Source organism: Chelon labrosus (assembly GCF_963514085.1).
Source record: "Chelon labrosus genome assembly, chromosome: 21".
Lineage (NCBI taxonomy): Eukaryota > Metazoa > Chordata > Actinopteri > Mugiliformes > Mugilidae > Chelon > Chelon labrosus.
This window is the reverse complement of record NC_140354.1, coordinates 18,734,416-18,756,810: the sequence shown is the minus strand read 5'-3', so window position 1 is coordinate 18,756,810 and position 22,395 is coordinate 18,734,416. Positions and strand designations below refer to the sequence as shown.

General features: G+C 44.9%; 1 protein-coding gene across 1 annotated transcript in view; it reads left to right on the top strand.

The window, feature by feature from the left end:
• Nucleotides 1–16,324: 16,324 nt before the first annotated feature.
• usp43b (ubiquitin specific peptidase 43b) overlaps nt 16,325–22,395 on the top strand; it is a 68,957-nt gene continuing 62,886 nt past the window's right edge. Inside the window, exon 1 of the mRNA XM_084570314.1 lies at nt 16,325–17,103. Within this exon, the coding sequence (XP_084426440.1) occupies nt 16,486–17,103 (618 nt within the window). The 5' untranslated portion in view covers nt 16,325–16,485. The remainder of the gene's footprint in view (nt 17,104–22,395) is intronic.

The window sequence follows — 22,395 nt, the reverse complement described above, 5'->3', positions numbered from 1 at the left end:
TTGATTTAGACTGACTTTTTATTTGACTTGAGCTCACAGCAAATACCGTGTGCCACATTTGTGTCGACTGCCCGTTCAGGCGCTGAAAGACGGCCCAGTAGGAGGCAGGGAGGAGGAAATAGATGGCCAAGGGAGAGACGTGTGAGGAGTGGAGGTTATCCACCAGCTGAGGAAACACGATGGCTGGCGGGTCGGAGCGTTTTGTGGTGAAAGTCAGTTCTGGGGCCAATGAAAATGTTTGTGCAGAAACGTTTAAAACATCCACACAGGAAATAAGAAGACTACTCTTCACACTGACAGGAAACATACATCCTCTTGCTCACACATTGCACAGACGAAGCAAAGGACAAATTCTTCCTGACACCATGGGTAGGACTGTACTGCCACCATAGGAATTAAATGTCACAACGGCAATGAGTTTGCTGTTGACGTTTTTATGCGTTGCAGTGCACTAAGTGAAATACCAGGTACATCTATGGCATTTTTTAGTCCTGCTGTGCGCCTCTGCAGCCTTTAGATAATAACTAGAATACGATTAGAGTCAAGGAGTGTTTGTACTCCATCATATCCACCATGGTTTAATGCTAATCGTCAGCATTTGCCTTAATTTTGTTGGTATTTGGTTAAAAACAAGGTCTGGACTGATGATGGCTCTAGATGAAAAGCCAACAGGTCACCAACAAGGGATTGCAAATCACGTTTGGAAGTAGAGAGCAAGCAATAATAACAGAACGTGAGATTAAATATTTTGATGGTTACACATCTCCACTTCCTTCCACTGTTCAAAATGACTCTAGCATCCGGTCAATCAACATGATGTCGCACCCTGCTTCTATTGTGTCAAATAACTAACTAAAATGACCTAAAATGAGACAAACCATCTTCGAAAAATATTTATGTGCCGTGTACTTTAGCGTAACGTTGACGGGGTGGAGCTTACGACCTATACTGCAACTAGCCACCAGGAGGAGCTCTACTTGAATTGGCTTCACTTTTGAGGAGCTGTCATGCCGTCCACTTTTTCTACAGTCTATGGTTTGACTCCTCTAGGAAGCAGCATCATAATTGAGTCCCTGGATGAACGTAGCGGATAGATACTGGACTCATCTGGAGTTTGGAGCTGATGCGGACACCCTGGATGACAACCAGGATGAGGCGGAGATGGCGTGAAAGGAGGGCTTTATCCAAAAAAGGTTGGAAAAAGGCAACTGGGCTTGTAGAGTTTTGGAAACTCTACAAGCACACCCAGGACAGATCGCCAGTCCATCAGTTTTGGAAACTCTACGAGTCCAGTTGCCTTTTTCAAACCTTTTGTGGATATACCGTGACCTGGATGACTGAGAACCTTCACAGACACAAGGAGGGCTTCACAAAAGATGGGAGAGAATCACAATGAACTGGCTGCAAGAGATCATTGGACGACAATGGTGGAACTGGCAAATGGACCACAGAAGAATCAATGCTTAATCTAATCAAGACTTTTAAAATTGCACCTTGAACTTGAGGAGCTCGTGGATACTTCAACTTCAAGGCTTTGAGATGTAGAGGGTCTCAGGAGGCTGGAGACTGTCCCAGGTGGCATTTGGCGAGAGGTGAAGCACACCCAGGACAGATGGCCAGTCCATCACAAGGCAAACACTCATTCATACTCACACAAACCTGTTGACCAATCAATATGCTTGTCGTTGGACTGTGGGAGGAAGCTGGAGCAGTCGGAGAAACCCACACAGCCACAGGGAGACGCAGAAACATGCAATAGATAAGCATAAACATTGTGATTTTTTTCCTTTCTTTTTCCAAGTTTTAAAGCCCCGGCCTGGACACCAAACAAGGGAAAATATGTCTCAGCGTAGATGCCACAACAGATTCAAGTCTGTTGAACCTTCACACATAATGGAGGTGAAACAAACAGAAACTGTGGACCTGGAGATGACATCACCCGACCAGGATCCGTTGCCAGACGCCCAGTGTAGGAAGATCTTTTTTTTTTTCTCCCCCCCAACACTTGGCAAGGGAAGCATCCCCTTTTATTGCTATTTACCTCTTTGCCAAGCTTTGTCGAAAGCACATAGTTTCACAAGATGAATGCGAGAGAGGGAAAAAAGACTGGCTTCCACAGACACCTAGCCCTCTAGCAGGTTTCGCATATTATCCGCGTGCTTCCAGTTGTCCCGAACCCAAGTCTTTTGGTGTTGATTCTTCCCACCTATAAAAGAATCCCGCACAGTGCCGTTATCTCATTAAGCAGGCCGATAGAGAGAGGCGCAGTGGCATCACAACACACAGCTCAGGCGGCCTGACCTGCAACCGAGCAGCACTCAGCCGCCCCGCACTTTTTCTAAATATGTACACGAGTGCACAGGAGAGCGTCGGTGAGGCCAGAGGAGGCCGCGCTGGCGTTCGCCGCTGCGCCCGCAGATCATAAATCCGCCGCCGGACAAGCAGGCCCGAGCCGGAACGCTTAGACGCCGCGGGCCAGGTGATTTATGGATGGATGTAACCTCTGGAGTTTAAAAATAACAAGAGCAAAAATCTCGCCTGGGATGGAATACCTCAGCACTGCGCCCGATACTGTTAAACCACTCTAAAGACATCTCATCCACTCACCAGGAAAGCGTGATGCAGAGAGTTATATATCATAAAACACCTTATATTTTTAATAGGATGCTGAAAACACCGCCGGTGTAAAGCAGGGAGCTTATGGCCAGTTTTAGCGGCTCAAAACCGAGGGTGTTTAATGAGAAGTCGTTAATGAAAATATTATTGGAACATACTGTTAACAGCCTCTTTCACCGCTCGGGCCACAGCCATTTCCTTCTGACTTCTTAATACACGCTGTTTAGGTTGAACATCGCTCAGTTCACGGCTAGAGCCTCCGCCAGCTCCCACCAGCACCAAGCCGGCACCTGCAGGACAGAGTGGAGTGCCAGTAACTCACACTGTGGCAGCTCTCTCAGCTCTCGGGCCTTTCTGGGTGAAGGCCTTCCTGCACACTTCCTCGCCGGGCCTCACATTTAATGGAGTGCAAAGTTCCCTTTAATATTTCTACAGGTGTCAGGGAAAGGGATACCGAAGCACGAGGGGTCTTGGCTTAATGGAAAACTTTGTAAAGTTTTCCAGAGAAGTCCCCTTTTAAGAGGGCAGAAGGTGTAAAATAGATGGTGCAGTAGCGAGGGTGAACTATTTGAAAAAGGTTTATGTAAAGAATTTGTGCTGTGTCATTAATTTTCAAGCTTTATCTGGGATTTATTTACACTCTTGGAACGGCTTGAATGTTAGTTATGCAATGTTGAGACGAAGACGGCCCTTTCATCATCCTACAGCAACAATTTGTCTTCATTTGTTGCCCGAAACCGCAGGCCCTTTGATAGCAAAGACCGCAAATTCAGCTCAATAACAAGGGCATGCAGAAAGATTGTGGCTCTCCTGCTAACGCTCATTTCTGCAGCTCCCACAAGAAGCTTTTCACTGTGGTAGGTGTTGTTGTGTTTAAAGGCACGGAGGAACAATCTAGCGCTGTTTCTCCAAACCGCACACAGCTGTCATCGTCCCCATTCGCGAGGCCCAGATGAGTAGGAAAACACTAATCATGTCATCACTGCTCCGCGTCGGAGCGAGAGCCCTATTTAGCAAGATAGCAGCTTGTAATTTCACTGTCCTCCGGGGGCTGTGGCATTGTGGCGGGCCCGGCTTGAGCCAAGAAAAGCAGTGGAGGAGCTGATTAACTTGGACTTACATCTTGCATTCTTTTGCGATGTCCTGCTGCACCGAGCTGCTGGTGCGCCATAAACGCGAGTCGCTAATGGCGGTGTTCATTAATGACAAGTTTATGTTCCCGAAATACCTCAAAGCCCTCTGCGCGCACACGGCGTAAACACAGAAACGGTAACATGGTGCCATATATACATTTTTATGTCCGCAGTTAGCTAGTGCAGCACATAACACAGCTAGCATGTTAAATACGGCCTTCACTGGACGCTGTCGTAACTTTTTTACACAAATACGTCTGCAGCTTTTCAAGTACACTGACGTTGGCTAAATGCTAATATTAATACGCCGACGTGATGTGAATGGCAATGCTTACATGTAGGAAGGTTTTGTGTTTGCCATGTTCACATCTTAGTTTAGCAGTAGCATGCTAACGTATGCTAATTAGCACTCAACACAAAGTACGTGAGCAACCACTGCAAATGTTCGGTCATAAAAAATCAAAACGGACCTGATGACCTGAAGGGAAAAGCATCCATCAATTTTCTTTAGGTTATCCAAGGTTGGGTCGCGTTGGCAACAGGCTAGCAAGAAACTCAAGACGTCCATCTCTCGTCCTCGCTAAAGGGGGAGGGGGGGTTCATGCCAGCTTTCAAACCGGGTTTTGTGAAGAATCTTGAGACAATTTGTATTGTTATTGACGCTAAATGAATAAAATAGAAAATTTAATCCCCCCAGCAGCACTTTCCAAATATATAATCCATCCAGCAAGCTACCCTGGAGTTACCATGCCCGGTAAGCCTCCAAAGGGAAGCGCCCAGGAGGCACGATGCCCAAACCACCTCAACTAGTTTTCTTTTTGTGCTAAAGAAAAAAATAGGGGATCGTAAAAGTGCAAACCCACTTCCAAGAAAAGCTGAGTTTGATGCAATCAACAAACAATTGGACTGTTATTGTACATGTTGTAATGTATGAACAATTGTAGGATGTCAGTAGGGCATAGTCTACGCCAACTTTCTGCAGCATAAGAAAATTGTGGGTGGGGATGTTTGTCTGCCTCTGCAAGGATCGGTGACATTTACTTGCTGAAGGTGGACAATGATACACACCTCCAACACCTCCTGCTCTCTGGGACATAGAACAGTAACCACCACCCCTCCCCTCCATCCTGCCTCCCAAGCATATCCTGGTACAAGCTGTTATCACGATCCGTGCATATATTTTTTCTTCAATGCAATTTGTATACACGTTAAAATATGAATTGCAACTTCTACTGTGTGTAACAGAAAACGCATACATGGTTTTGATGGACAGAATATTTAGAGAGTGGGAGTTTAAGCGTGTAATAATAACAAAACCGCCTCTGAGAACACGCTGCACGCACAAACGCAGTTATGGATCACGGTGTTTTAACATGCATGGATTTCACTGCGTAAACATCTCTGTGTTTTATCAGTGACAGCCGGTCAGTGTTCATCTCAGGGTGGAGTGAAGCCGACGAAGTGAAACGAGGAAGAGCTCGTATTTGCGGTTTCGCAAAAACCATAACCGTGACGCGCTACTACATCATGTGAAATTCTGTGTAAACAGAGGTGATCCGAGAGCATAGCTGGGTTTTCAACAGAAACCGTATCTGTTTTATATCCACATATCCAGCCACAACAACACGAAATACTTTGATGCAACAGATTACTGTCTGAAAACACAGATTTTGGAACATGAATGCCAGGTCCAAACGTTTCCCAGAAGAACACTGAATTGTCACAAGATGGTCAACGTTGTTTACGTCTCCTGTCAGTGGTCATAATGTTGTGCCTGATCAGTATATATATTGTTTTGACTTGTGGACCACCCTGATCTAAAGGTTCCTGGTGCCCAGGAAAGTTCCTGAGGCAGATAGATGTTTAATTTCCATCCTCCACCAAGGAGCCAGCAGTTTAGCAACAGCGTGAAGATTAGCCGCTTATCCAATTAGCCCAGTGCTAAGACCGGATAAGCCAATCAGATACCATCAAAAAAGGCCACGGCCACACTGAAGTGCCGCCAGGTCGCCACAGGTCAGCAGAGCCACAGAGAATCTTTTTTTGAGCATCAAAGCAGTATTTCAAACTGTATTTTAGAGGAAGGAAAGCAGATAGCTCAAGGCTGAGCTGTGGAGAGACCACACATCACGTCTTAAAGTCACTGTGTCTTCCGGTTGTCAAACAGAGAAAAGAGTCAAATTCACAGGTGAAGAGTCTCTTGAGAACAGTTTAGATTGAACTACAGCATTTAATAATAGTCACAGCTCAGCCAACGAAACCCAGAGACAGTCGCTTCCCTCACAACTCAATCGTTACGATAAACATGGGCGAGCCTCGCCGGTCAATATCACATCCTGCAATTCAGTTCAAACCACCGTGTCTTACTGACCAGCAGCACAAATTACAATAATTCCCTCATAATTACAGGACGAAGTTGTGCCAGGACCAAACGACATAATGATTCTGGGCCACCTCTGTGGTTTTTTCACTCACGGATTCTCCACTGTGCATCATCGAAGAAGAATCTTCTGCCAAACACTGCCCTCTGCAGGACTGAAGCGGCACATGTCAACAACTGGGAACAAATCCACTTTTGAATTGATGTTGCATAAAGGGAGAGTTCTTTTAGTCATGCTACCCACTCAGACATTAATGTCAAATAACTCTAAAGGCATTCTTTTGAAACACATTTCTGAGCCTTTCATGTTCGCTATAACTCACCCTGCACAGACGCCACCCTGGAGCTCGGCTGCTAAGCGCAACTGAAGACTCTTTGATTGGCGGAGCCACCGGTCGTTCATGTCCAAAAGAGAATTATGGCTATTTTTTTCCTCATTTGTCATTATGGAAAAAGCTCGGGGTACGCAGTCGTGAATGCGCCTCTGCTCGCGCAGCTGGGTGGTCCGCTGAGCTGAATGTGACCCCAATAAAGACCTTTGTGCCGAGCGGTTCTGTGCAGCGCCTGCTCTACCATGAACCCCACTTTTGTTGAAGTGTCATGGGCCATTGATTCACGGCACATTATGCAAAACACAAAGGAATAAATGAAGGCCCTGTCTGCTATTGAAATGAACTGAAAAGGTGACTTTTATGATTTCACGTTTGGATTATCGTGCATTTTAAAACCAATTGCTAAATCATTACTATACTGTTGATAGGTCTTCTGAAACACAATTGAAAACCAACATAATTCTGACCAATGAATGTATAGAGTTGCACTTTATGTTACGACCCGGCTCGAGTGCCGCAACATAAAGTGAAGACCCATGACGGAGCAACAAAAATAAGGGTTTATTTCATTAAAAATAAAACTAAAGCAGCAGGTGGGACAAGGTGAGCTTCTGCAGCTGAGGCCTCTTCAACAAGGCCATTTATTCAGTCTTCTCAGGTGTGGCTGGTTAAGGTGATTAAGCACAAGCCAGAGACACTTGCACAGCCACTACAAGGCCAGTGGAGGTGCAGAAGGGCATAACACTTCGGATGTATTTTGATTGAATGCAACGTAAATATACTTGAATGGCTCTTCATTGTAAAATAGAGCTTTCAACTTGATTTTCTTATATGCCCACATTAAATTCACACATTCACACAAACAACGGCACCATCAGCAGGTTGTCTAACATTCATTTAAAAGCGTGCCTAGGTGCCTAGATAGCAGGAAGTGTCAGGTCAGTCAGGTGGAGTCCTGCCAAGATGGCGGCGGCCATGGGGACGCCACACTTGAGCTTCAAAACTGCACTTCAGGCAAACTGTGGCTGACGTCATGGAGCGTTCATCCACCCACCTTGGACAGGTTTGTGGACAAAACGTATTAATCCAATAAAAGATTTATACATCTGTGTTTAGAGTAGGTCTACGCTAATTTTGCACATTGAAACAATGGCGCCATTAGCACGTAGGCTAACCTTAAAGCCTAGGTGCCTACATAGCAGGAAAAACACAAGAGTCCATCTAAATTTATGTATTTCAGCATTTCTGACACAAGTCCCAGTAAACCAAGACATTGCCTTACATAAAATAGCATCATGCTAAGCTACTAGCTTTCATGAAAGGCACAAACTGGCAAACCAAGCAGCTAAATTCGGCCACTTTTCCTACTACGATGACGTCTTGAGAATAATGTCTGTTGTATTAAAAAGGAAAGTCGTTTTTTGGGCACATATCGCTTGCTAATGGCACCATTGTTTCCATGTGTTAAATTAGTTTAATTAAAAGCAGGTACCGTCAATTACTTCCAGATGACGTCTCAAAATAGCTGCTCACAAGCCAGTGCTGGAAGTTTTCCCACAGCCTGACTTCACTTCAACCTGTTGGTTAAATTAGCTCAAGTGCCACATGTTGTAGTTCACAAAGGCTTGTTACCTCTAAAACTAAGTGCTGGGTGCTTGTTAGCTGTCGTTAAATGTTTAATAACATACATTTTTATTGACTTCAAGACCAAGTTTTGGTTGTGTTTCTCAGCGACTCTTGCTGTGATGCCAGTTTTGTTCTAAAAGGAGGTTCTCCAGAGACGTACTACCACAACAACATTATAAAGAGTTCACGTTTTATACTTCCAATAAATCTGCAGCCATCCCACATGTAAAATGTTAATCGATAACCAAAAGCCACGTCGCTGCCAATTTATTAGGCACTCTAAAACGAGCCAACAAATCACACAGCACATATCATCCGCATGCAGTGATTTCAAAGTAACAGAAACACCACTGCAGACCGTGTGCTACCTAGATGACCATGGAGTTAAATTAACATTTTTCTGACACAGTGTGATTGTTTCTGCGAGATGCACAGAAACACATAAATAAGAGAATAAATACTGGTATGTCCAGCTTCGTAAAAAGGTGTTAGAGGTATTTCACTGCCAGAATGTGAGTTATGTCATAAAACTAGACAGTCAAGACAATGAAAAAGTGCAATTGTTGGTCTAAATGTCTATCACCAGAGAAAAACACACAAAAAATTATCTCTATTAGATAGATGTAACCCTGGTTTCTATGAAGGAGGATACACCAAAGACAGTGAGATGCTGTAGAGTCTGGATTGTGGGAAAATGCTCCACAGAAGAATGAATGGGACAATTTCATTACCTGGCAGCGAGAACAGTGACGTTATGATCCAACAAGCAAATACTTACCTAAATATGAAGCTGCCCAACATTGTATTTATGATGCTTTGGGTCCCAGCCTGGTGGAATCACATTTTGAAAAGCCTAAAATGCCAAAACATCTCCATCTTTTATTTAGAGTAGTCTATGACTTTGTGTTTTTATTCTGGAACAGGCTCTAAATCCGGATCTCTTGCAATTACGAGGTCAAACGCAACATTGCCGCGCCGGTCGACTCAGCAGCTCACTGCCAGATTTATAGAACACTGTAGTTTGCATTTTTGCGATTGCAGGTGTTTTCCCAAAGTAGCAGCTGGTCGTGCGTGGATGTGATGAGTCAGCTGTAGAAATCCTCTCTCCTCCGACTGTGTGCTGTTGGATCTCAGCCGAACAGGGTAAACAATAGAGCCTGGCATTAGTAACAGGTCCTCATGAGCTGTGATCACTGTGACTTATTGTCAGTCATATGTATTCAGTGACACCTTCTTGTGTTAAACATTCAGTCTCATTTTTTGCTTTAAATGGAAGCTCACCACTAGAGGGAGCCACAATGCAATTAGTTTGAAGCTTCAGCCTCCATGCAGTTCAACTTTGTGAACTCTTCATATGAGGAATGTTAGGCTTATATATTTAAGTCCTTTCTCTTAGTTATACAACAGAGTATTATAAATACACCTAAGTGTTCTGCAGAGTTTCTCACAAGCACGATTCTTTACGATCCGTTCACGGCCCAGGAACTCCAGACTCAAGGTGAAACCTTTTGGGGTCAGATGTTGACAGCATCTGACAGCAGGTTGATCCTTCACTTTTTCCATCCAGAATTCTCAATTTAATGATATGAGTATACTTCATCTACACCGATCAGCCACAACATAAAACACCTAGACCAGACCAGGCACCCCCACCCCATAGCAATGACACTCCCTGATGGCAGTAGCCACCCCCAGAGGATGCAACTACAAAAAACTCAAAAATCATGAAGAACAGCAAAAGGTGTTGACCTGTCCTCCAAATTCACTAGATTATCTGTGGGATGATCCACAGAGGCCCCTCCCTTCAACCCATTGGACCCAAATGCCCCCCCCACTAACAACATCCTGTTGCCAGACACCACAGGACACCCTCAGAAGGCCCATGTCCATTCTTTGATGAGTCACAACTGTTTCAGAGGCACAAGGGAGACCTGCTCAATATTAGGAAGGTGGTCATAATGTTATGCCTGATCAGTGTATATGCATTTTATGCACATACAAACAGATTAACACTTGTCTTTTTCCAGGCAGCAATGATGGGACATTAATTTCTTCACTGCTGGAACGAGACAGAAGATGTTGCTTGTCCTCCACTGGGCTTCCAGCCACTGCCTGAAATATAAAGTATAAACAAAAAATAAGATTTAATCATCCTGGTTGACATCTAGCGAACATTTAGTGCTCGCTGTGAGCTGATATGCTTCGATTCACGCTCTGATATGTCTCGTTTCCTGCTGTAACCGACGACGGTTCAGATACAGTGAAAATAGGACTGGTGGTGGATGAAATAGGGCATGAATAGAAATAGCTCTGCGGCCCGGGCTCCGCCGTCTCTGGAGGGAGGGGTGCTGTGTCAGTCGCCTCGTGTGCCGCCGCTAAGCCGATGGCTGTCTATTCTCCGTCCAGGTGCATGTGTTTGTGTGTGTGTATTGGGGGGGCGGCGGAGGGGATCCTGCCCAGGACTCCTGCAAGCTCCTGGACTCCACCAGAAAGCGCACGGCCTCTGCCAAATGCATTAAGATTAAAGGCATCAACAAGGAATGCGTTATAGGCTCAGATGGGGCCTGCATAATCCAGGACCACGGTGGAAGCCAGAACTCGCCCACTCATCCCCTTCTGTTTTGCTTTTTTTGCTAAAAACCAAATCACATAAACGCTTAGATGAGTTCAGTTGTGACGGCTATTTTGCTAAACCTTGAAAAAAACAAACTAAAACTTGTGTGGGTCATTCAGTCGGCGCTGTAAAAATACACAAGGCAGTATCGATTTCCTCTCCGGGCTGGGGGATGGGGGGCGTTTCTGTGTCTTCTCTGCATCTGTGTGGGCATTTTTTTTTTGTGAGGACTCGGGCGTCGGTGAATAACGGCGGTCAGCACAGCGGCAACGAGCAGGTCATTACCAGCGAAAGAAGCTCGCAAATCAAACCAAGCGTCTTGCCTCCCGGTTGTATTTTACTGTACCGAGGCAGCCGTAACAGGACGGCGTGGCAGCCAGCTTGGATGTATTCTTTATAGTTTAACAGTTTATCAGCTTTTTATTAGCAACCTGTCTTCAGGTCTCCTGAACAACTTCCTGTGTCCTGAATTTGAGGCTTTCCTTTGCTAAACTTTTCGGTCTATACTGATTCTCACACCTCTACGGCAATCATAGGGGCGTTACCTTTTATCATAACACCAAATTTATACCTTATCTAAACACTGAAGTTGACGAAAGGCAATCAATTTATTTTTGGTATGTCAGTTTCAAACAGAGAGATTGGTTGAGATGTTGAGCAGGTACGACTCGTACGTCCCTTCTGGTAAGTTGGATAAACGTGAGGCCTACTTCGAGGAAGTTCACCTCATTCAAACAACAAATGATATCAACATGATATAAGGAAACCCGTTTAAAGGCTGTGTCTTAGAGTCAAGTGCTTCGGCTTTGCTTCGATACATGGACGCCTTCAAACTCAAGCGGTGTCGTCTTCTAGATTGGTGCACTTCAGTCAGAATCACAAACATTTTATCAGTCCCTGGGGGGACATTGGCTTCATTACGCCGATAAACCACAGTATAAGTATACAAAACCAGAATTATATACACCGATCAGCCACAACATTAAAACCACTGACAGGAGAAGTCAATAACATTGACCATCTTGTGACAATTCAATCTTCTGCTGAGAAACTTCTGGACCTGGCATTTGTGCGGATGTTACTTAGACATGTAGCACCCACCTAGACCAGACCAGGCACCCCCACTCCACAGCAGTGACACTCCTTGATGGCAGCAGTCATCCAACCACAAAAAAAACACTTTAGGAACAACTCAAAAAACATGAAGAACAACAAGGTGTTGACCTGGCCTCCAAACTCACTAGATCCCAAACTGATTGGAAGTATCTGGTCCCTCCCCCCAACCCGTAGGACCCAAAGGCCCCCCACTGACAACATTCTGTTACCAGACAGCACAGGACACCCCCAGTTCTGACACTACAGCAGAAGGTCCAGCTCCATCTCCACAACTTCACCAGCCTTACGTGTTGTCGCTCTCTCAGCTTAAAGTATCTCATGAGTTTTCGCCTCTTTGGAAAACTGAACCTCCTGATGGGATTGTTGCTTTCCATCACCACATCACCACTCCACACCACAACACGTACTTCATAGCACGGATAGGAAGGCAGACCAGATCCCTCACCAAGAAATGTTTAGTGCTCTGAAGTCTCTCCATTGGGACCTGATTATCCTCCAGCAAATGACCAGCCAGGTCACTGCACTAGCTAAAGAAACCGATTTTGCCCCCTGGTTGCATGTTATGGCTACCGAGGCAGCCGTAACGTGACATTATGACAGCGGTAGCGCATTGTTCTTTCAGCCGAGGGAGTGTGTTTGTTCCCAGAGCAGGCTGCAAACATGACTCAGACGACCAGATGGTCTCTGTTGCCTACTTCATCTTTGAGGATGACAGCTCCCTCTTTGCAGCATCGCAGAGGAAAATTACGTATCCACTCAAAGGCGAAACACCAACACTGATGTAATCTAATGAGTTTCTTCCTTCTTTTGTTTCTGTTACTTTGCATGAGGCGTGCCTCTTACCAATCTTACCACACAGGCCATGCACGGAGAAAAGAAACCTATACTGTAAATATCTTTGAGTCGGTGTAGAATATTTTAGGGAAGTAGATCATAATATGGAATTGGTGCAAGTTAAATGTTGGCACCAGTCCTGGTACAGGTCAATTGTCAAATCTTCTGCAATGGTTTTTCTTGAGTCTTTGTCTCACAAACAAACCCTAGGGGCTAACCCTAACCCTAAAAATTTGCAGTTTCGTTAGGAAAAATTGTTCCACCTTCTTTCAAACTGACATATATTATCATTATATTAGGTTAAGAAGATTTTCTGTTTACTAGCGTACTGGTGGGCTTTCTGCGTGGCTTTCCTTGTTTCCTGTTTTATTTTGAAATGTCAACTTCCCGTCTTTGTCATTGTCTCCTGTGATTGTGTCTCACCTGTGTCTTATTCCCTCATTAGTTCTCAGAGTAGAGTTCGCTTACCCTGGTGTTTCTTGATATTTCTTCCCAGATATTCTTTATGGTTTAACATAACGGTTTTTATTAGAAGCCTGTCCTAATATCTCCTAAATGACTTCCTGTGTCGGGAATAAATGAATGACCTGAATTGAACCTTCTGATGGGATTGTTACCTTCCAGACACCAAAACAGGTATCACATAGCGTCATCATCTCTAGCCTGGAAACCAGACCACCTTCTTTGCCCAGAAATCTTTTGTGGCTCAAAGTTGATCTGGAGTCTCTGGGAACTGATTATCCTCCAGCAAATAAAGTGAAGTAAGTTAGTTTTACAATAAAATGGTTTGCAGGGCTATTGCACTGTATGCAGTGGCATTTTCTTCCGGCCGGCTATGCCAAGCAAGATCATCACCACTCTGAAGTGAAGCAGCGTAGGAGACTCTGTGAGCAAAGACTTGGCTCAGCCTCACACATGCCAATGCATCACACTGCCTCCATCCCGTTTTACTAATAATAAATAGGAATCGTTTTTCCTTTTATTCATCCCTCATGTGAGAACTTTTCTAAGAATGTACCAAACTGTTGATTTGGCCACTCCTAATCTTCTTTCTATCTCCTTGACGGAGTTGTTTCGTTTCCACATCTGTCCATGAACCCAATCTCTCTGGAGCCCGTGAACATGAGGGACTTAAAAACGGTTGTAATTCCCGCACCTTTCCACCAACGTGGACACGAACACCCTCAAATCACAGCCTAGAGTCTGCACTTTAACCTCAGCAACGTCAGTGTGTAGCAGCAACAGGTGCTCCATAGCATCATCAGCTTCACTCTGAATGGAAGCAGAGCAGGAGACTCTTTTTCTTGGCAAAGCCTCGGCACTGTCTTAGTGTGTTGGTCAAAATGCTCGCTGCTGCAATAAATCTGAAGTTTTTAGTGCTATTAAATACGCCAGCCTTGTGTGATTAAGCATATCTAAGCAAAAGAGATAAGCTTCCCCGTGCTTCGCAGCCCAGTGATGAATCCTGAGCATCGTAACCCGAGATAAATCCCTTCCAAGGCTTAGCTAATTAATTCTCGCTGGGGGTTGCTGGGGTCACCTGTGCACAGGTTCACACTAAATATATCCTGTTATTGGCTTTTTTTCTGTTTAGAATTGGCCACTTTTTAATTTCTGAATAGATCTCAAGTAAATACTCTATTTAATGACACAGAGAGACTGATATCAGGAGGCCTGCTAGGAGTCTGCAAGAAGCTCTTTGCCGCTAATGCCCGAGTGGCTAATGTTACCTTGACAAAACATGATGCACAGATTCAGATTTGCTGTAAGTGACATACTGATTAAGGAGGATGCCACAGAAACAATGCACTGATGTGTAGCACATGAACTGGCAGTAAGTTGAGATCACCTTTCTCTTCTACCTAGAGTTGGTAAATGTTTCTCCGGACGTTTGCATTGTTTTGCAATTCAACCAAATCTGATTTTGGCCTCCAAACTTCTCAAATGGTTTCATGAATAAACATTTGCATCCACATACATACTGTACTGTACATAATAAAGTCATAGGGATGATTTTTCTGCATAATAGATATTGATATGTTTTGTACATCATGCTTATGGCTCTTCTTAGTCATATTAATGTATGATTTTGGAAGAAAAAAGCATTTATTTGTATTAAAGGCTTCGTATAGGGGGGTCCCATGTCGTGTCCCGCATGTTTGACCTCTGCAACTGGGTGCTGGACAGCAGCAACGCCTCAAAGACCATCCCGCCGAGCGCAGGGGTCCCACAAGGGTGTGTGCTCGGCCCGCTGCTCTTTACTCTGCTGACCCACGGCTGCGCTCCAACCTACAGCACCAACCACATCGTAAAGTTTGCGGACGACACAGCTGTGGCGGAGGGCCTACTACGGATGAAGCCAACTACGGAAAGGAGGTGAGCCTATACTGGTGCAGTGTTGTAAAGACGACAATGTGATCCTCAGTGTGGAGAAAACAAAAGAGATTGTTGTTGACTTCAGGAGAGGTCACGCCCAGCATCCCAGAAGGAACTGCTCCCGGACTATAACCCACTCTACCTCACCTGCCTTCTTAAAACAAAAAAAGACACAAGGACTCCAGCCTGACAGTATTCTGCACCTTGCTGCACTGTTGCAACTTACTGGGTAAACTCAAGCTGCAACCGTACTTTGCACTTTTGTACATGGGCTGATTTTATTTATCTGCTATATTTTTCTACATCCAGAATATATTTTGTATCTGTTTTTATCTTGTTTTATTCATTTATTCCTTCACATTTAGATTTTTCTATTTTATTCTTGTGTGTGTGTGTATGCCGTGAACGTATTGGGAAATTGACAATAAGGAAATCTTGAATCTTGTAGTTCAACCAAAATATCATATTGCCTCCAAACTTATACATCTTTGCAGCCAAAACAATATTCATGAGAAATACAATATTTTCTTTTACCAAGAGTTTGAAAAACTACAGATTCAAATAATGAATCATATTTATGCAGAAATGTAGAAAATTCTAACTGCACCTTCTACTTGATGCAATTAGTAGGTGCCTGGAGTTGGTAAATGTTTTTCCCAGATGTTTGAGTTGTTTGTAGTTCAGCCAGAAAAAGAACCACATATAAGTTTCATTTTTGTGCAGAATAGATATTTGATATTTTATGTACATCAGGTTTATGGCTCTTCTTAGTGTCTGTACTGTATGTGGGGTCCCGTGTCATGTTCCAGGTGCTTGCACTTGAAGCAAAATCAGATTTTCCGGTGACATAAAGGTTTCACTTCAATATTTTAAGTATTTCACCGGATGAACAACCAGGTCCAAGTTTAATTTAAATGGATTTTTATGTTTTAAGCACATTATGATTCCTCAGTAGTCATATATTTATTCAAATATTTCCATTTGTCATCGTGTGAGTCTGATTTGACCAGGATTCTCTGTGCACGGCTCTCTTATCTCCTCCATGCGCTGGGAAGGGGGAGTGTGTGTGTGGGAGGGGGCAGCCTCACAATCACGGGCATTTTCCAAGTTGTGTGTGCGATGGGAGGGGAGCGCTCAGTGCTGCAAGTGGACGCAGCGCAGCGGCTCCGCGTTGCGCCGGCCGTGACGAGACGCTGCCTGTGACAGCGGTGTCGGAGTGATAATGAACGCCTTCAGTAAGTGCTGGGATGGATGAGGAAGGTCTCGTGTCGGAGCGGGCTGGTTTAACAGTGTGCCGTTGTGTCTCCTGGCGGCTCCGCGATGGCGGTGGCACCTCCGCGCGCTTTCCCCTCTGCGATCCGGACGAGGGACACCGGCAGAGACGTGACACACCGGCGACGAGATTCCCACAACTAGCAGCCTCGGAATAGACCGGCGAGGGAGCGCAGAGACGCCGTCATGGAGAAGCAGAGCACAGTCAAGGAGGAGACGCCGACACCGAGGGAGGAGAAGCGCAAAGAAAAGAAGCCGAAATCTGGGAAGCTGTTCCGGAAGAAATCGCTGAGGTCCGTGGGGAGCTTCATGAACAGAATCATCAAAACTTTGGGCACTTTCGCCCACTTTGGAGACGCGGACGCGCAGGAGGCGGAGGACGACGACGGGGGCTTTCGCAATGGCGCACCTTGCACCCTCAGCGCCGGCTCGGGGGTAATCAAAGAGGATGCACAAGTGCCGTGGGCGAACAAAACCTCGAGCACGTCGTCTTCTCTGTGCGCCGGCAGAGAAAAACTACTTTGCCAGTACGGGGACAAAACCCCCGGCGTGCTGGGGCTGAAGAACCACGGCAACACCTGCTTCATGAACGCCGTGGTCCAGTGCCTGAGCAACACCGACCTGCTCGCCGAGTACCTGGGGCTGGAGCGGTACAAGATGGACCTGAGTCAGACCAGGGTGAACGGGGTGCTGAGAGGCGACGAGACGCGGCTCGCTAAAGGAGAAGTCACGCAGCAGCTGGCGTCGCTTGTAAGGGCACTGTGGACTCTGGAGTACACCCCGCAGCTCTCTGTGGACTTCAAGGTAAAAGTAAAGAAAAAGAAAAAGTCTGCAGGTGCATGTGGGTTCTGCAAGGAGGGTGCGTAATAGCAGAGTAGGCACAGATCATTATTATTATTAGCGTCTTGGTACCTTAAGTGCAGAGTGTTCTGTTTAGTCAAACCTTAATCACATGTTATCCAGACTCACTAAAGCCTGAGTGCCACGAGTCTTACATGGTTTCATATAAGAGTAAAACACCCATTTGCCTGTAACAAGCGGTTGCCCCGCGACTTCAGAGTTTCCCCTGCCGCTTCAGAGTTTCCCCTGCCGCTTGATAATGAGGCTGCTGCTCGGTGTTGTAGCAGCGTGAGGTCAAGAGGTCAGCAGATGCCTCACATCCAATCTGTGCCGGCCTTATTATTATTATTATTTTTTTGTATTTCCAACCAGAAGCCTCATATCACTCCATTGGCATCATTTTCATAAATCTTGGATCGGGGGGGTTGGGCGAAGGGGAGACCCTCAAGCTTTTACCCAGAGCTCTGCCCACGCCGAAGATAGAGCAGCAGGAATGCGACTGTGCTTTATCTGCCCTCAGCTTTTTTTTTTTTTTTTTTTGCCCGGGATTTCTCTGAGCCTCAGTTCAAGGCGAGAAGTAGATAATACGAAGCGGGGGACAATGGATCTATTCTTGGAGATTGCTAATTGTTGCTGTGTGAGAATGGCAGCTGGAAGTGTTTTTCGCTAATAATCAGAATAGAAAACGCCTCATGTCATGTTGCCATCTCAATCAGAATCTCTGGATTGCTCAGAGGGAATATTTTAATCCGATTCGGAAGGGTGGTGTAAACCTTCCATAGTCTACACAATAGAGAAATAGCACCACCACCACCACCACCACGTAAACATCAGGTGAACTGATGGGTTTCCAGGAGGGACAGAAAGGGAGTGTAGATCTGTTTCATACTTCTTTATCTACTGGAGGTCACATTGTTCACTCCTTTCAGACATCTGTCTACCTCCCAGACCTTGAAAGAACAAGGATATGACATAGACCGATCAGGCATAACATTATGACCACCTTCCTAATATTGTGTAGGTCTCCCTTGTTGCCTCCAGAACAGTTGTGACTCATGAGAGTCACAACTGAATGGACATGGGCCTTCTGAGGGTGTCCTGTGGTATCTGGCGACAGAATGTTGTTAGTGGGGGCCTTTGAGGGGAGGGGCCTCTGTGGATCATCCCACAGATACTTGATCAGTTTTGGATCTAGTGAATTTGGAGGCCAGGTCAACACCTTGAGCTGTTCTTCATGTTTTCTTTAGTTGTTCCTAAAGAATTTTTGTGGTTGCATCCTGCTGGGCACGGCTGCTGCCATCAAGGTGTGGGTGTCTGATCTGGTCTGGTCTGGTCTAGGTGGGTGCTACATGTCTAAGTAACATCCACACCAATGAATGCCAGGTCCAAAAGTCTCCCAGCAGAACATTGAATTGTCACAAGATGGTTAAAGTTATTTACTTCTCCTCTCAGTGGTTTTAATGTTGTGGCTGATCAGTTTATAAGTCAATAGATATACAGGTTAAAGCAGCATTTAAATTATGTGTATTAATTGTGCAAGAAATTTCCATTACAAAATGTGGAAACATCTTGATCATCTTCGACTGACTCGATCTTGAGTCATAAAGTTGGGTGATTGGATGATCCGCTTCGGGCTAAAGAACTAGTGTCGTGACTGATGTTTTAGAACAAGTAAACATGCAAATCTTCTTAAATGATTAGTTAGTGTCCACGCAAACAGTTCAGTTGGAATCTCTGATCAGAATGATCTGAACCAGTTGAAGAAATATTGTGCAAGTGTCAAAAAAAAAACAAGGATGCTAAGAGATTCAACCTCAGAGTCCTGTGTTCTCAGAGTGTACTCTGTCACTGCCGCATTGATAGTCATTGATGCGGCGAATCAATTCAAAAGCATTTCTTTAAATATTCTCCTTCGCCACCTCGTCTGTTGTGCTCCCTTAAACCCCCCACCCTCCCTCCTGTCAACCGGCATTCACGCTGCCGGTAAATCTTCAGTCCCACACTTTCATTTCCCTCTTATCTCACGGGACTCTCGATATCGCGCAGCACAACAATCAGAGAGAACGCCGCCGAAACATCTTGCAGAGATGAAAAGAGAAACACTCCCCTTTGTGTGTGTGTGTGTGTGTGTGTGTGTGTGATGAGACGCTCCTTGCGTAAAAAAGTGCACACACACACACACACAAAACACACAAAACACCGTGCCTCTCGGCTGTGGGTTTGTGACGATAGGAGGTCTAGAGTTCGTGCAGCCTAGGCCTTCTGAAATTGCCTGTTGAGTAATACCACAGCTGCCGGGAGGGAGGCATTACAAAATGATCAGATAGCTCTGAGGCTTGTGTCTGAGAGGCTAAATTAGCTCCCAGTTGCGGGAACTCCAGACAGCACAAACCACTTATAAACAATTTTCCAAAAGGCAACCGGTCTTTGTTTAAAGGGCTCTATTAATTCAATATTAATTCTATTAATTTAACTCTGGAAGTGTTTTGTCTGAAGGGCGTTGGAAGGGTTCCCGCTAGAGCAGCAAGATTAAAAGGACTACCTGTAATACCCCCATCTTCACATCACATGAATTTTGATAAGAAATGATAAAAGGGAAGACGTTGAAAGGGATCACTTTCTTGACAATTACCCTTTCAATACCTCTTTATAGTTTAAATCGCCCCCTCTGTAAATGCAGAACCATCCTCCTTTTGACAAAAAGTTCTTAAAAGAGCAGTGGACGCCTCACTGACAACAAAGTCCTGCAGAGTACCTGGCCACGTTCCAGTACCACCTGGCGTATAGGACAATGAAGGTGGACAGAGGGAGGCTAAGACGAAGCACCGCTGTGTTTCTTAGTGTCCCGGGCCTCACAGATGTGTCTCTAAGGTTGCAGGTTTAAGGGTTGAGTTACTTCAACCTGGGAGCGGCAGATGTTGGCGTTCGTTTGATCTGGACAGTCCTGGTGTGTTTTCTGACCCCCTCCGCCCCTCCCCTCGCGTCTCTGACCGAGTGCCGTGTTTGCACTGAGAGGCCTGGACAGGGACGAAGCCTGAAACTCAAACACAGTTGCTCAACAGCCAGTGTGTTGGTCTCCATAACACGAGAGGCCTGAGAAAGAAGGGAGGGAGGCCCGATGACTGGTTAGGAATGTCATCCTCCCCGCGCCGCGCACTCATAGGCCCCGTTTAGGATGAGCGCGCCGTGACGACAGTGGGCCTCGCTCACAGGTATGTGTCAATATTTGCCGTCTCCCTGTTGATTTTAGCAGGTTATCAGTGTTTCTAAGTTGCAGTGCGTCACGTGATTCACAAAAGATATCCAGTGGATGTGGATGAGGTTGGGTGTCTTGAGAGAAGGCAGAAATCCAATATTCAGCAACGCACATCAAAACAAATCCAAACAGCAGCGCATGCATTTTTAATTTTGAGATGATCCGTCCGTTTTAGCGGGTATCCGATAATGGGTAAACGTCAGGGCCAGTGACCATTACGCCACAGACGGCAATAAAAAAACCGAAAAAAACCAAAACGCATGGCCTTTTCTACAGCCTCAATTATATCACACAGACAATTGCCACCTTCAAAGGGCTGATGGTAATTACTGTTATTGCTTTTGCCGTAATGAGTAGCTGCAGCACAGTTTTGGGTTAGCGCAGGTCACGGTTCATAGTTAATATCAAAGCATTGCTTCACAACAACCCTGGATTTAAAACGCTGCAGTGCTAGATTGAATCATCGCAAACTGGTCTCGTTCAAATACATTTCTTAAGATGAGAGGTATGATGGCGTGATCGTATTAAATTTGCACTATGTCGGATAGAGTATATGTATGGAAATGCATCACGATCATCCGGAAAATGCACATTTCTAGCTATAAATGGATTATTCTATAAAGTCTTAAGACTTTCCAGAATCAGAGGTTTGCCATTCATACAGAGAGGCAGAAAGAAAAGTGAACAGGGACTATATGATGGCAAAAGTACGGTTTAAACAGATGTCTGGATGCCTACTTAGTTCATTTAATGAAAATGCTGCTCGATTGAGGTACAGGCGAACAGTTGCGTCGGCTAAAAACAGCAGCACTCTTTGCTAACTTTTCACGCAGTTGTGGTGATGGTAGTCGTGTCTGGAGGCATTATCGGGTTGTCTGTACACTCGTAGGTCTGTCCAGCCCATTCTTGTGAACGCAACATCTCGTAAATCAAAAAACAACAATGGCGATATGACGCAAAACGTACAGTTTAGGAATTTGTCTTGGTGTCTAGGTTTCACAGTTTTCTTCTGGTGTCTTCGTGTAATAATAAATTGAGTGAGTTTCTTCAAATTTGGTTCAAAGGTTCACTTGGACTGAAGGATGAACTTTCCCTTCTCGTGATGCAGTATGTCAGGAACACCTTGACGGAACTTCTTCCAATTTGGCACAAATGTCCACTTGGACCCAAGAGTGACGTGATTGAATTATGGCATTCTAAGGTCGCTGTGACTTCTTGTCCTTTCCATTCTCGTTGACGCCATATCTGAGGAACACCTTTAAGGAATTTGGTGTAAACGTCCATTTGGACTCGAGTGTGGTGTGATTTAGTGTTCTAAGGTCTCTGTTTCCTCTCTAATTACGTTTTTGGTAATATATCAATAATTCATTTGGCGTTTGATCCAAAATACCAAAGTCTGCATGACGTAACCAACTTGATTTACTGGCGAATTAGTGATTCTAGTTATATTTTCCGACCATCTCTCACTTATTGTATCCCGTGTGATGACAATACTCATCACTTTTTCCTGGAGATCCACAAGGTAGGGGAATCTTTACTTTCAAGATCAGAAGACAAGGTTGCACCAGCAGTTCTTTAGTGTTTTTGAATTTTTATTTTCCTTTACTCTTCTCTTGTTTGAAGATGCGCTCCTGACTCCACATCCAATTAGTCTTAGCTGAGGGTCATGCGGAACGGCTCGCCTTTCAATGTTTTAAAAGCAACATGACTTTATTTTTTTCTTTCTCTGGGTCCGATCTATCCTGCGTTCATACTATTTCACATCAGCAGACACATCTGCATCTTTTAAATTCTGCAAGGAAGCAACTTTTAGTGACATGCTTTAGTACCTCATAATTCATTCTCTTTTTCCATCCTTTTCAAGAATTGAACTAGCAGCACTTCACTCTCAAGCTTCTTCAGCAAATATCCCACCCCTTACACCCAAGGGTGTAATAACTATATGCTGCCCCTGCTTCTTCAGCCTGCTAGCTGCAGTTCATGAAGTTAATTCCTTGGGC